General features: G+C 39.6%; 1 protein-coding gene across 1 annotated transcript in view; it reads right to left on the reverse strand.

Moving 5' to 3' along the window:
* Positions 1–1,637: 1,637 nt before the first annotated feature.
* Positions 1,638–16,732, reverse strand: part of LOC124156478 (peptidoglycan recognition protein 4-like) — a 28,796-nt gene continuing 13,701 nt past the window's right edge. Inside the window, exons 3-4 of the mRNA XM_046531048.1 lie at positions 6,236–6,313; positions 1,638–3,202 (exon numbers count right to left, since the gene is read on the reverse strand). Coding sequence (XP_046387004.1) covers positions 2,196–3,202; positions 6,236–6,313 — 1,085 coding nt within the window. The 3' untranslated portion in view covers positions 1,638–2,195. The remainder of the gene's footprint in view (positions 3,203–6,235; positions 6,314–16,732) is intronic.

Consider the following 16,732-nt stretch of genomic DNA (forward strand, 5'->3'; position numbering starts at 1 on the left):
TCACTTTCAGGTGCTGGCAAATCTGAAATATTATCCCTCGCCCAAAAGTAAGATGAGTAGTACGACAGAAACCACAGGCTAATACGCGGTAAATGTACTTTTCATGAGAGTTGCACGCACCATCGATAACAGCTGCATTAAAAGAAATCATCGAAAGAGGTATTAAGAATGAAAACGATTCACATTTTTCCAACTTATATAATGTACACACACATCAAATCTACATTTCCAGAATGATTACACAATGCTATTGAAACTGAGATTATTTATACAATCAATGCAAGGTAATGTCATGAAAAATAAATTTTAAGTACTAACAATTTAACATTTATATTAATTCTTTCTATTACTAATTTCTATTTCTAAATACTAATCATTCTAAGAGATTCAATTTAGTAGGAGAGAATGATGAATAGTTGATGAAAGCCGTCGCACTTCTTGCATTTTCTCAGTGTATTACTTCATTCCTCCACTGTGAATGACATTGACCACTGGAACAGCAGAACCTGTAATTTAAAATATGTATAAATTTTGGAGCTTTAGCCCATCAAAAAAAGGAATCGTACAGCTATTTCATCGCTTCTCAGGGTCCTTGGGGACTCTAAAAAGCGAAATCCCCGAAGTCTTGTGGCCATATAACCAGTGGTGCAACGCGGTACCACACACGTCCACGGAATTTTCCTTTTTTCAGTAAATCCGCGATATATATCCACGAAATATTAATGTAGAACAATAAGGAAATAATGCAGAAGACTAACATTCGAAAATAAATGAAAAATTAATCTTAATTAATTACAAAAATGACTATTTCCACTCACCTGTAGTATGCGCTCAACAATACGGAAATTAACTTACCCGCTAATTCTTGCCCTCCAGAATACGTGGCGCCGCTCCGGCAAACGTGCGGCAGGTTGAGGAAACGACTTCAATAAAAGACCATGGGTTCCCCATTGAGTGGGATAGGAAGTGTCATGGGGCTGGGAAGGACTTATTTGCAAATAAGTTGATTGCTTTGAACAATGTAAATAAATTAGTTTCAGAGAAGGTTTATTGTTATATACGTAACAAAATTATATATTTTTAATGCGATACACTTATCCAACTCTTAGTATTCATCGAAGCAACAATGGATCTTCAGGGGAAAAACTTAAACGACAACAACATAAATCGTTTAGTGCACCATTGTTCAAGTGCCTCAATTTTCAATGCATTTCCAAAGGTTTGTGTTTACGCTCCATAGGTCAAGAACAAGAGATTATTTTAAGTCCGTGTTCAAGAATAAGAGAAGAAAGTGGATGATGGCCTGCAGAAGGGATTGAAATTCCTTGCCTCAATTTTTAATTGCCTAATGCTGTGAGGAATATTTTAACGTGATTATAATTTTATATCAGCACCAATTAGTCATCCCATTGAAGGATTAAATATAAAATATTTAGCTGCAAGTGGTAATTTACGCAAATAAAGCATAATACAGATTAAATTGCGGTGGAAAAATGAGGAATACGTGGAAAAATATGAGGCAAATATGCGGCGATTTAGGCAAGGTTAAGATAATACTTTGCTATAATTATGCCCATTACGTTCGTTGAATGTGAAAGTAAAACTTTAAATTTTGGACTATTTTTTTCTGTGAGTCACGGTTCGAGAAAATGAATCCGAGTAAGTAAAGAGCTAATAGTACTCGAAACTTATTTCTCTACCTACTAAATACTTTTAACATTACTTTTTGACGATTATTCGGCTCTCAACCCTGGCAAATTGGAGTAAATTATCTGTTTTCCGCATTGTAGGATACCACCTTAGCAATTACATATAATAGATTTACAGCTAACATGGATATATGAAATCATACAGGGCTATAAAAAATATTTATGTGCTTGTAATACACTTTTTATTAAGCTTTTAATTATCTACTGACCAGAATGCTTTTATTCAATGTATCTCCGTCGTAAGGAGGCAATCAATGTTTTTTTTAAGAGAATGGTACATATTCAGCAAGAATCAGTTTTGCGGCAACACGTTCTTTTTAGGTGATAAATCTGGGACCTCCATCGTCTAAAATTACTCTTTTTGCAGTGTTCTCATGTTTTGGAAGATGAAAATCCGTGAATATCCAAATTGCTACGTTAAACATGAGCCTTGCGCCGATTGTTGACTAACCTTCGGACATCACCTCAGTTCAAGCAGGCATGCCATCAGATACGATCAGGCCTAACGGACCAACCTTCTGCGTACTTCTGAAAGGCCGACCCCAGAGAGCTGGGCAACAGTCTGTAATCGAGCCTTATCATCCCCAGCTCCACGCCACTTGCAACCAGAAGCTTCAGTGAATTGATGGCCTTCCTGGAAGGTGGGATGCTAGTGAATTTTCCGCATAGCTGGATGCTCACGTAGTCTTCTGTAATGCCATTCAACTCACTATAAGCCCCACTATCCCACCCAAGACCTTCGAAGACTTCGCCTTCCTCCGTGATGTAAAAGTTGTGCTCGAGGTCTCCGTCAGCTCGGATTCGCTCGTCTTGATATCTTTTGATCCAAGCCGAGCACTCCGCCCGGCTGCTGCAACCCTCCCCGCTCTCGCTGATCATCACGAGCTCGACATTCTTCGGAGGCCGCGATTGGATCCCATTTGGAGTTGATCCGTTCCATTCCTCCCTGAAAATGAGTGTCAGACGATGGGGTACCACGAACTCCCACCGAGTAGACAACCGAGCGACATCCGTGCGTCTTTCCCAGCCCTCCACGGTCTTGACAAGTCCATCGCTTGAGAACCTGCTGTCGTTCAAGAGCCGCCCCATGGCGATCACCTTGTAGTCACGCGACAAATGCCCCTTCCAGACTCCGAACTTGATCAGCATCGCGTAGGCTTGCAGTGCGGGAGGAGAGGTGTAGCTGAGGAAGCGCACCGTGATAGCGTGGCGCCTGAGGCCGAGTAGGTGCCCGTAGGGGGCGACATGCCAGCCGCGGCCCTCGTAAACATTTCCGTCATTGCCGACGTAGAAGTTTTCACGCAGGTCGCAGGCCTCCCTTCGTCCCTTAATTAACCTCAGCGTGGCCCGGCACTCGAGCCTCCCCTGACAGTTGAAGAGGTAATGGCCTCCGTCCCTCAGAACCACGACATCCACCGGGGATTCCAACGCCAACTCGTCCTCGTCCCACTCCCAGTCCCGTCTCGAGTGGAGGCGATCGGGCTTCTCCACCTCTGCGGAGGAAATATGAGAGGAGAATGAGCGAGGAAATGTTGGAGGATTGTAGCTTAGTGGCCTTCTTTCATAAAAGCACTGGTCATGAATAGGAGTTTTCGGGTGTGTATTGGCATATCATATCCTAAGCCACGAGTCCGATTTCAATGAAAGCGTGAGCAAATATATTCGTAAAATATAGAGAACATACCCTCCAAGGCTAAAATTCAGTTTTTTAAGGGCTGGGGTGTAATTAACATAAGTATATATGTATTGATCCTTCAGTAGGTCTCCGCGGGTGATTGTGAACATAGTACAGATCTTCTGGGCTTACTTCCGCGTTGATCCATTTCTTTGGACGACAGTTTCGCCAGGATTGCACTCGGCTTTTTCAGATCACTGAGTTCCTGATCAATACTTTTTTTCCTTTCCAGAAAAAAATATACACCAATAGCCAATCACGTGCAACCTGAATCGATGGTATGGTATACAAGGTGGCAAAATAAGATGGATCAGAAACCCTTACTGAAAAAAAATTAGAATAATCCAATTCTGATGAAATTTATCAAACTTTTCGGTTCACATGGAAAATTTAAAAAATCGGTAACAATTACCAAACCAGTTACTAACCAAACAAATAGTTCCAAACCAGTTGGAAGCCCGAATAGCCTTTTTCGAATATATTCGCCGGGAAAGCATCAGATTTTACTTAAGTTTGATAAATTCTACTGCCTGTAGAAAGCTTTAAACTTGGCCCCCCTGCGTGGTAGCAACGGACTCTAACAACTAGTATAAATCGGTTGTCATATGACATCATGTAAAAACGCCATAATATATTAATATTGTGAATAATCAACCATCGATTTGAAATGTGAATAAGGTTTGACTACAGTTTCCCTTTTTAAGATGAAGAGGAATACTTGATGCACACAATTGCATTATGTAGTTACTAAATATCAATATTTTGTGCAGATACGCAAAAAAACTTAAATTGCAGGCTTTTTATATCGATGTAGGTTGACTATAACGTGATAGATGATATCCTTATCATGGATTGGGTGTAGTCATCTCTCTAGGTGGCTATGGTCCAGTATGACGACTTTTATCACATGATTATTCAACATGATCGCGAATAATTATGCCTCAGGAATACCTCTAATAAAAGTTTTAATGTGTCGGAATGCACAAACTCTCCTTACAGCTTCAATAGCATGATAATACGCTATTAAATCATCTTGTGAGTAGGGGATGGCAACCTTTAGTAGCAAGATATTACGAAATTATGATTCTTAAGATGTTAAATGCAAAATAACTTAGTCATTCAATGAAACATGATCTTCGTAATGCAAGCAATTGAAAATGAAATGCCCATAATTGCACTAATCCTACCTAGTCTAGTATTTATTGTCTTTGATGCACCCGCTTATGGATAACATTGCACATTAAGGAAGAAATAGCCAGTAAAATAACGTAAACAAAATTAAAACGTTGTCGCCATCACAAATAATGAAAATAAAATCATTTCTACCAACCTATCTTTTAACTAAGGTCTGTCTAGGATTCTTTCGACTGCAATTGTGTATTAGTGTTAACAAAACAGGGACGATACTCTATTCAATAGATCACGAAACGCGATTAGTAAATTCTATCAAACCAATGTTGGTTAACAATATTGAGTTTGATAATTGTTATCAAACAAGCAAGCAGTTTCGTAAAATTAATCATAGCTTTGATGAAAGTAACCAAACTCTGAAGCGTATCGAATTTATGCAGTTATTTAAAAATATCATTTGTACTAATGACCAAATTATGAAATATCAAAATGTTCGGTGAAATTTATGAAGAGCGACTGATAAATTAGATCAAGTGCTTCGTAATTTACATCAGAGTTTAAGTATATTTGACAAATATACTCCCCATCACACCAGTTTGATAGTTTTAATCAAACCTTTTTTTCCGTGCAGTGGTCTAAAGAAGCTGAGAATAAGCCCTGCGAAACAATCGTCCAAAGAAATGGACTAACGTGGAGTCAAGCCCAGAAGACCTATTATTATCACTGGTCAACAATCCTAAAATTGGACTGAAGCAGCTCTCCGCTCAATTCTCCTATCAGCTAATCTTTTCACCCCTGCGTATTTCTTCTCATTCACATCTCTCTGTACTTGTTCCATATATTTTGTTCGAAGTCTTCCTTTTCCGTTCTTGCCATCTACTTATCCCTCAACGATTGTCTTCATCAGACCATCATGTCTCGAGATGTGGCCTTTAACGTTGTTCCGTCTCCTCATTAAGTTATTTAAGTATACCGGGACCAGCCACGGTGAATACTTTTACGGAGTCACCCGCAATGCACGAATTGTGCGAAAAATCCACAGAGGAAAAATCATTCGCCTTGACCGGGATTCGAACCCGAATCCCTTTCACTCCTCTCCTGGTCTCCACTCCTACAGGCTGGTGGTTGCCAACACAATATTTAAAAATCCTATGCGAAGAAGATACTCGTGAAATATGCCAGGAGACCAAAGAAAATTCCAAATTGACAACATTAAAGTGAAACTAAGATTCAGGAACCAAGTAAAGGACTGAAAGAGGTACCCCGATGGATTTTTAAGATCCTCCCCGCGAACGCTAACATTTTTAAGAGTAAATATTCATCGATTCTTGGTTGATGACATTTTTATTTATTAGGGAGAGTTAGAAATTGGGTTATTTGGTTCCAACTTCATTTTTTAGTTGTATGGAATTCAAATTAATATTTTTTTATACTAAAGGTGTATTTTTTTCTCTTTAATTTGTTCTTAGATGGTTGGCTTTTCTTTCATTTATTTAAATCTCATGCTACCACGAGACAATAGCGTACTTAAAGCAATATGTAGTGAATAAATAAATAAATAAATTCATGTATATTCCGCCGCCGTACACGCGTCAGACTTCGAAATATTACATACTGAAAATCAATGTTAATCATTCGGTATAGGCCTACCGGAGGCATAACACAAAATCATTCTTACTCGGGATAGTAACTACTAAAGTTATGGTTGAGAAATACTTACTCTCATAACAGTCGAGCTTGTGAAATCTCTCTGCCTCATGATGTGTCGTCGCATAAACATCTCCATACTCCACATACTCTATTTGGGGAAGAAAACGAGAAGCAAGAGTAATATTAGCCAAGTATAAGCCAACATATCATCTTTTGGACAAAAATTGTATGCATGTAGGAAAAATAAAACGTGACAATCATTAAGGCTAGAATGATTGGCGAAAACTGTCATGCATAATACCACATTTCGATTCGCATTTCATAGATTGGAACGGAGATTTAATTACGAAGTGAAAGGAGTCCTCCAGGAGCTCATAGAAGTACATAAATAACTAGAAAATGAAATAAATATAAATTATAATATAAAAGAACGTATCAGCATATGTATGCCACTCCGCAAGCCGCCTTAATAGTCGTGTGGTGGAAGGTGTTAGGATACAAGCCGTAGACAATAAAAAGTAAATTCTCGAGCGAGGTTCGGCTTAGCATTAGAACCTTGGCCTAGCACAGAATAGAGCATTAGCAACTAGAACATTAGCCATAAAACACTTTTTTTGCCGAAAAAATATATTTTATTTAAAAAGTCACGGACTTATGTTTGATTTTACACTTTCCCGGCGAACAGAATATTTAAACTTTTCTCGGGTTTTCGCGCGGGTAAGATTTTTGAAGAGCGCCGACGTTTCGGGTATCGACTCGTCACCCATTCTCAAGGCTACTAAAGAATGAAGTAGCCTTGAGAATGGGTGACGAGTCGGAATGCGAAACGTCGCGACGGCGCTCTTCGAATATCTTACCCGCACGGAAACCCGAGAAAAGTTTAAATAGTCACGGACATATCAAATCACCCTCGTACCAATGGCGATAGTCTGTCTATCGGAATAGACTTACTTCGACGAGCTACAGCGCTCCGTGTTGACAACATAGCGGCTCCACTTCTTCCTTCCTTCTTCCTTTTGGCTCACGTTATGGAATCAGTGCGGTTTAGACGCATTGCAGCAGACGTTAATATCTCGGTTTGTGATATTTAAATATCATTTGCAGGCAGTTTTTGACATAATATTCGAAAAAAAAATTATAATCACACAGTTTCAAGGAAGTGATTTTTGTAGTGTGACATGCGTTGCCTCAAACTGCCATAGCAAATTTTTTAAAGGAATTTCATTCCAGTGGCTATGGAATAAGTATTTTGTACATAAATACCACAGATAGCTTCAGCAATTGCCAATTATCCATATCCGGATTGTAAATTTTTAAAGAAAATTTCAATTTTCAATACGGTGTGCTGGTTGAGGTCGTAATGGCCCGGGATATTTATTAGTTTTGATAACTGATGCTGATTTCAGAGCATGGACGTACCCAGCGAGGGGCAGGAGGGGGCAGCTGTCCCCCCTAGAAGCAAAAAATGCAAATGTCTTTAAGGAAAATAATAATATTTTTTCAAGCAAATAATTTTAAAAACTAATAAACAGCTGTTACAGTTTCCTTAAAATGTTGATTTCATTCACCTTTTCCATGCTTAAATCTTACCTACAACTTGAAAAACCATGGCTTACCCCCCCTAGTTTTGATCCTAGGTACGCTCTTGTTTCAGAGGCTGAGTTCGCGAAGAACCAGTTTAAAACATTTTACTTGTGAATTTAATTAAACATAACATATTTAATTAAACATAATAATTCATCATCTATTCACTTTCACATTCATTTCAATTTCAATTCATCATCACTTTAATCATTCATTATAATAATTCATCACCTATAATATAAAAAAAACAATTTTTCATACTGTACGATTAAAACTCTAAGCAGTCGGGAATCTACCATCTACCTGATAGTGGAAATATACTATATACGTGGAAGCGACGAAAAGCAATGAGACAAACGTCATCACCGAGTGCTTGCCATTTTATAGAGGCATTCGCCTTCCACTCGTCTTAAGTTTCCTGCTAAAGAATGTGATAACTCCAGTTCGATCGTAGGCATCATGCCAATGTTCCGTCTATTCCATAATGCACCTGGGGAGGTCATTTTTTCGTCCAATCTCTAAAACTCCTCCCCAATTTCTGCTTCTGTATCAGGTCCAAATATAAGAAGCATGCTCACTCTGCCTGAGTACTACGGCTTACGCGTGGATCTTTTTGTCAGCCGAAGTTCCTCATTGGGGCCTCCTGAGAGTCTCATAGCTGCAAAAGCTTCGCTCTCGGATTAATGTCATTAATCCAATTATCTATAATACCGCCCTGTTCATATTTTTTCCGAGGTGAACATTTATTAACCGCCATTGTATAATAACGGCGACAAATAGGCGGAAGACACGTTATATTTCCTAAGAACATTAATTAAAATGAAATTTGCAGACCTTAGATCCTATTGAAAACTGCTTAAAATTTTGGTGCAAAAAACAGTTATTTTTTTAAATTAAAACAGTACCAAAAAAATTAGATAAAAATATTGTCATCAATTGACGTTTCCTTTTTGTCGTGTTCATCTATATATATAAAAGAAAGTCGAAAATCGTGTTAGTTAGAACACTTATAACTCGAGAACGGCTGCACCGATTTTAGTGACATTAGGCTCTTTGGATTCGTCTCAGCCCCGGATAACATATAGGACATTAAAAAATAGGAAAAGTTCACCAAAAAAATTCAACTTTATCTTAGCGATATGTTTTTAGGAGTTGATTGTTAAGACGGTCAAAAAAATAAGATTTTTTTCGTTTTTACTAATGTATTGACTGATATTTTTAACAACATTAAAAAAAGTTGAATGTTCAAAAATGTTAAAAATATTAAAGTAATATTAAAATAGTATTAAAATAATTGAATTAGAGGTAAGCTCAGCTCGAATTGAGTTGTCAACAAACACATAACTACCGTGTGTGTAAACAAATCTCCAAGCAATTGTTGATTATCAGTAATGTCCGTGTACTCTGCATGAACTTTGTAATTAACGAAGACGAAGTCACCAACTAACTATCTGAATATTTAAAGTCCTTGGACGCACCTGGCTTACCACGGCACGATGTACAGCTAAAGGTAGGCTCTGTGTTCATGATCTTTCGAAACCTAAACCAACCAAAACTATCCAACGGAACGTGTTTGGTTATTTAAAAACTGATAGTGAAAGTGATTCACGCCACTATACTCAAAGGAAAATTCAAGGATGAGGAAGTTCTCAATCCGAAGAATCCGTGATCCCAACTTATATGCCCTTTTGAGCTTAAACGTATTCAATTTCCAATTCGTGTTGCATTCGTGATAACGATTAACAAATCGCATGGTTAGTCTTTCAGTTTTTGTGATGTTTGTTCTCATGTGTCAGTGAAAACCTAAGATTTTCTCATGGTAAATAATATGTGGTATGTTTACGAGTCGGTGAACCATCCGCTGTATTTCTTCCTTCGCTTCAAGGGCGCAGCTAGGAATTAAGGATAGGCGCAGCTAATACTGGCGGGTCTGTAGGGTATAGAAAACTCGCCAAGGTAAGCGAGAGGTGTGGGGGCCCTCCCCAGACATTTTTTAGGATAAAAGGTTCAAAATGTTTTTTCGGCTGTGTGAACAGTTAAATATTTTGTGACTCATCCGTCCCCCTAATATTAATAACCAAATGTTTTATAAAAAGATTCTCTGAGCTTTTGGGGGGGTTTTAACCCCCAAAAAACCCCCTCGCTGCGTCCCTGCTTCGCTTCGCTATTTTTACTTAGCTTCATTCGCTTTATCTTGCGCCTGATAACAAAACAAAAACTGTTGTTTATCAGAAGGCGCTTGACGCAAGACATTAAACCCGAATGTGTAGGGCACACCGCATGCAGCACGTTTATGCAGTGCATTTTTTTCCAAACAGAGGTACTATAACTGGCGCGCCTAAAGTCATTTGATACGAATGCTGCTTCATTGGGGCTTTTCTTACACTATTTTGAGCATCAGTCAAGCGTCGGTCTAGCGTTGCGTTAACCTGCCCCGTGAACGAGCCAAGTTTACGCTACGGACTTAGACCTAAAAACATTTTTTTATTGTTAATAACCCAAATAGCCAACAACTGAATGCGTATGATTTGTATTTCGCCAATATTTTCTCATTTAGGTGAGGTGGGGTAAGTGCGACTGCGGGGTAAGTGCGACCCCCCTTCAGGAAAATCGTATTTCCGTTCTTGAAGCAGGTGGCGGTCGTGCAACATATTCTACACATAGTAATGAAACCAGAGCCAACGACTTTGTAATACTTATCCCTTAATTTCTCGTTCCACATGCTTAGGAAATATACCCGTCCGTTCATCTCGTAGTCTTAGTTGGTTGTGAGGAGAGGCTATACCGCAGTTTCCTCTGAATCAACGCATCGGAGGTGTTAGGTAAGAACTATATCTTGTTTTCTCTTCTTCATGAATTGGTTTTCCTTGCTTTACTTTAAATTTAGGAACTCGGGTCATTATATTTAGTTTAGATGGGGGGTCGCACTTTCCCCGTCGTAACCATCCATTCCTACCTTCCGGGGCAAGTGCGACCCCGTTGCCTGGGGTAAGTGCGACCCCCTGTCGCACTTACCCCAGACTACGAGGTTGAAGTATGGATTGAATTTTTAGTTTCTGTCTAACAGTTCTTGCGTTAAACTTTTAGTTTCTGTCTGGCAGTTCTTGCGTTAAACTTTCTTAAATAAATGTTGCAAAACACCGAAGTTTATAATACTAGGTCTTTTAATTAGAGTCCTCTCATTAACTCTTATTTTGAAGGTTTATCTGATAAAGATAGGTTACTTCAGTTTGTTGATTGATTATGATAGGGCATTGGATATCATGTCTTCTGACGAGGAGGATGTAGACGACATGGTATTAATGCCTGAAACAAGATAGCATGAGTCGAAAAAGCTTAACAAATTCGGTGACTAACATTCAAAGTGGAGATTGGATTCTGGCTAGATTCAGCAGCAAAAAGTCAGTTGCTCACTATGTAGGGAAAATTCTGGAGATTAATGAATAAGGTGATGCCGTGGTTTGCTTTTTGAGGACATTTTTTGGAACTGAATTAAGTTTCACCTGTCCACGGAATGAGGATTCCAGCGAAATACCTAGGGAAGATCTCTTCTTCATCCTAGCGTTTGTCCCGTGCTATTGCAGGGTCCGCTGTATTGGGTAAAAATTCATCTCTTTCCTATGGACATGCTTTTAGGAGTTATAGTAACACAACAATTGATAAGTCGGTCAAAACTACAAATTAAATAATTTGTTTTGTTTTTACCACTTTAATAACTGAATTTAGTAACAATATAACATTTTAATTACTAAATATATTCAAAATATTAATTAAATTGAAATTACATTTTTAAAATTTAATTCGAGCTGATTGTAAGCCCAGCCGTGGCCCAGCTCGAGTTGACACTTCACTACCGTGTTTGTAAACAAATCTCCAAGCAATTGTTGACAAACGGTAATGTCCGTGTATTATGTCGAAGGAAGCTGTCTACAAGAAGAACAATCTTACTCTTTGGCTTTTAGACTTTATTTCACTTTGGGTCTCACAGACATGAGTAACGAAAGACTGCGACCTCTCTCAACTCGTCAACCGCCCGAACAGCACTCTGCCCGGACGTAACACTCGGCAGCGCGCAGGCTGCCCACATGACTCACAGCGCGCAGGCTGCCAACATAACACTACTCACAGCGCGCAGGCTGCCAACATAACACTACTCTCCCCTCTTAGTTGACAAATAATAAAACAATAGCAAAATGACAATCGACATGATAACTGTCAACCTGACAAAAGATACAATAAAACAAATGACAAGATTGGTTTATATTTTAACAGACTGGCTAGATAAGAAATGACTTAACACCGAATACTTAACAAAAGACATTACTACAATAATAATGGGCATATCCCAGATTCAAGCTAATACAATTTTAAGCAAAGTTCGAGTCGGAATACCTATTCGGTTTCCTTATGACTCGTCCAGACCTCCGCAATTCGTTTTGTGTCTCCTTATAATCATTCACCTCACATTGCTCACTCTCACCACTACTAGAAAGTCGAAAATCGTGTTAGTTAGAACACTTATAACTCGAGAACGGCTGCACCGATTTTAGTGACATTAGGCTCTTTGGATTCGTCTCAGCCCCGGATAACATATAGGACATTAAAAAATAGGAAAAGTTCACCAAAAAAATTCAACTTTATCTTAGCGATATGTTTTTAGGAGTTGATTGTTAAGACGGTCAAAAAAATAAGATTTTTTTCGTTTTTACTAATGTATTGACTGATATTTTTAACAACATTAAAAAAAGTTGAATGTTCAAAAATGTTAAAAATATTAAAGTAATATTAAAATAGTATTAAAATAATTGAATTAGAGGTAAGCTCAGCTCGAATTGAGTTGTCAACAAACACATAACTACCGTGTGTGTAAACAAATCTCCAAGCAATTGTTGATTATCAGTAATGTCCGTGTACTCTGCATGAACTTTGTAATTAACGAAGACGAAGTCACCAACTAACTATCTGAATATTTAAAGTCCTTGGACGCACCTGGCTTACCACGGCACGATGTACAGCTAAAGGTAGGCTCTGTGTTCATGATCTTTCGAAACCTAAACCAACCAAAACTATCCAACGGAACGTGTTTGGTTATTTAAAAACTGATAGTGAAAGTGATTCACGCCACTATACTCAAAGGAAAATTCAAGGATGAGGAAGTTCTCAATCCGAAGAATCCGTGATCCCAACTTATATGCCCTTTTGAGCTTAAACGTATTCAATTTCCAATTCGTGTTGCATTCGTGATAACGATTAACAAATCGCATGGTTAGTCTTTCAGTTTTTGTGATGTTTGTTCTCATGTGTCAGTGAAAACCTAAGATTTTCTCATGGTAAATAATATGTGGTATGTTTACGAGTCGGTGAACCATCCGCTGTATTTCTTCCTTCGCTTCAAGGGCGCAGCTAGGAATTAAGGATAGGCGCAGCTAATACTGGCGGGTCTGTAGGGTATAGAAAACTCGCCAAGGTAAGCGAGAGGTGTGGGGGCCCTCCCCAGACATTTTTTAGGATAAAAGGTTCAAAATGTTTTTTCGGCTGTGTGAACAGTTAAATATTTTGTGACTCATCCGTCCCCCTAATATTAATAACCAAATGTTTTATAAAAAGATTCTCTGAGCTTTTGGGGGGGTTTTAACCCCCAAAAAACCCCCTCGCTGCGTCCCTGCTTCGCTTCGCTATTTTTACTTAGCTTCATTCGCTTTATCTTGCGCCTGATAACAAAACAAAAACTGTTGTTTATCAGAAGGCGCTTGACGCAAGACATTAAACCCGAATGTGTAGGGCACACCGCATGCAGCACGTTTATGCAGTGCATTTTTTTCCAAACAGAGGTACTATAACTGGCGCGCCTAAAGTCATTTGATACGAATGCTGCTTCATTGGGGCTTTTCTTACACTATTTTGAGCATCAGTCAAGCGTCGGTCTAGCGTTGCGTTAACCTGCCCCGTGAACGAGCCAAGTTTACGCTACGGACTTAGACCTAAAAACATTTTTTTATTGTTAATAACCCAAATAGCCAACAACTGAATGCGTATGATTTGTATTTCGCCAATATTTTCTCATTTAGGTGAGGTGGGGTAAGTGCGACTGCGGGGTAAGTGCGACCCCCCTTCAGGAAAATCGTATTTCCGTTCTTGAAGCAGGTGGCGGTCGTGCAACATATTCTACACATAGTAATGAAACCAGAGCCAACGACTTTGTAATACTTATCCCTTAATTTCTCGTTCCACATGCTTAGGAAATATACCCGTCCGTTCATCTCGTAGTCTTAGTTGGTTGTGAGGAGAGGCTATACCGCAGTTTCCTCTGAATCAACGCATCGGAGGTGTTAGGTAAGAACTATATCTTGTTTTCTCTTCTTCATGAATTGGTTTTCCTTGCTTTACTTTAAATTTAGGAACTCGGGTCATTATATTTAGTTTAGATGGGGGGTCGCACTTTCCCCGTCGTAACCATCCATTCCTACCTTCCGGGGCAAGTGCGACCCCGTTGCCTGGGGTAAGTGCGACCCCCTGTCGCACTTACCCCAGACTACGAGGTTGAAGTATGGATTGAATTTTTAGTTTCTGTCTAACAGTTCTTGCGTTAAACTTTTAGTTTCTGTCTGGCAGTTCTTGCGTTAAACTTTCTTAAATAAATGTTGCAAAACACCGAAGTTTATAATACTAGGTCTTTTAATTAGAGTCCTCTCATTAACTCTTATTTTGAAGGTTTATCTGATAAAGATAGGTTACTTCAGTTTGTTGATTGATTATGATAGGGCATTGGATATCATGTCTTCTGACGAGGAGGATGTAGACGACATGGTATTAATGCCTGAAACAAGATAGCATGAGTCGAAAAAGCTTAACAAATTCGGTGACTAACATTCAAAGTGGAGATTGGATTCTGGCTAGATTCAGCAGCAAAAAGTCAGTTGCTCACTATGTAGGGAAAATTCTGGAGATTAATGAATAAGGTGATGCCGTGGTTTGCTTTTTGAGGACATTTTTTGGAACTGAATTAAGTTTCACCTGTCCACGGAATGAGGATTCCAGCGAAATACCTAGGGAAGATCTCTTCTTCATCCTAGCGTTTGTCCCGTGCTATTGCAGGGTCCGCTGTTCTGCAAAGTCTTCTCCACTTGGCTCGATCCAGGGCGTCTACTGGCGTGGCGTTGATGGTCTTCATGTCCGCCTTAATTTTGTCGAGCCAGCGCATCTTTGGTCGTCCTCGTGGTCGGCGTCCTTTAGTACTCAGCCACATTGCTATTTTGGCCACGGAGTTCTCATCACTACGCACCACATGCCCATACCACCGCAGTCGAGCCTCCCGCATCTTGTCTGTGATCGGTGCAACTCCCATTCTTTTCCGAATGTCTTCGTTCCTGATGTGATCCAGGCGGGAGATGCCTAGGATCCATCGCAGCATCATCATTTCCATGACATGCATGGCCTGTTCTTGATTTGCTGTGGCTGGCCAACATTCTGCTCCATATAGGGCCATTGGGCGGACTACGGTCTTGTATACTTTGGCCCTGAATCGTTCGGGAATTCGACGGTCGCACAATACGCCAGTCACTTGGCGCCATTTCAGCCATGTTGCATTAATTCGAGCTCGTATGCTGGCGGTTGTGTTTCCATCGTTGCTGATGACAGAGCCCAAATATTTAAACTTCTCGACCTTTTCAAGGTCCTCGCCGTCGATGCTGATCATGCCATCGTTTTGAGGTCCACACTCCATGTACCCAGTCTTCTTGGTGTTTAATCGCAACCCATAGTTGTCGAGTCGTACCTTCCATAGTTGAGTTCGCTGCTGTAATTCGGGTCTGGTGGTGCTGGCAAGGAAGACATCATCGGCGAACAGTAGTGACCAAGGATGTGATTCTTGGAGACAGGCCGTGAGTGTGTCCATGCACAGGATGAAAAGGAGCGGAGAGAGGGCCGATCCTTGGTAGACGCAAACAGTTATTGGGAAAGGCGGTGATATTCCTGATGGGCAACGGACGAAGCTGGTGACGTTGGTGTAGAGAAGCTTCACCCATGACACGTAGACTTCAGGGACGTCGTGAGATCTGAGGGCATGCCAGATAAGGCCGTGTGGCACGCGATCGAAGGCCTTCTCCAGATCAAGGAAAGACATATGCACTGGCTTGTTCTTCTCTCGGTGCCTCTCCAAGAGCAGCCTAGCTGCGTGTATTGCGTCTGTTGTGCCACTCCCCTTTACAAATCCACACTGGTTGGATGTGATGTGAACAATGTGTCTGAGCCTAGCATCAATCACTCTTTCGAATATTTTCATGGCGTGTCATAAAAGCCGGATCGGGCGGTAGTTAGAGCATTCTGCGACGTCGCCTTTACCCTTCCAGGTGGGCACAGACGCAGGGCAGATGATGTAAAAATATTACCTAAGCCCTCTGTCGGTCGTCGAGGAAAGTTAACGTTTTGCCTATCTTTCTCGGGGTAACACTTAAAATAAACAAATAAATATTCAATGTTCAATTGGTTGAAGACCATGAGTTTTTTGCTTTTGCTTTTTTATATTAATAACGTAAATTACATTAGAGAAGAAATTCTTTGTTCATTACAATCTAGTTTGTATTCAGATTTGTTGTCATATGCAAGATTTATAATTTTTTAAAATTTATTTATTCAGCTTTTATGCACACTAGATATTTTAAATACACTTTTGAATTAATGTGTAACAGTTGAATACTGTTACTATCATTAAAAAAACACATTAAACAACAATTCCATACTGTGCCATAATTAACCAAAAAACGCGAGAAAAAAAATCTACTTACATTGCCTAAGATAAAAGTTGATTTCTCAAGGATGGTTAAACATAATTTGGTAATTTAAAAAGTAGTGTACAGCTGAATTTCTGGGCAAATCGCACTTACCCCATGTGCCGCGTAATGTATAAATATATTGCACATCAGCCATGGGACGCACTTGCCCCATGTACGGGGTAAGTGCGATCCCTCTACAAGATTTTAAGTAA

Source organism: Ischnura elegans, chromosome 3 (genome assembly GCF_921293095.1).
Source record: "Ischnura elegans chromosome 3, ioIscEleg1.1, whole genome shotgun sequence".
Taxonomy (NCBI): domain Eukaryota; kingdom Metazoa; phylum Arthropoda; class Insecta; order Odonata; family Coenagrionidae; genus Ischnura; species Ischnura elegans.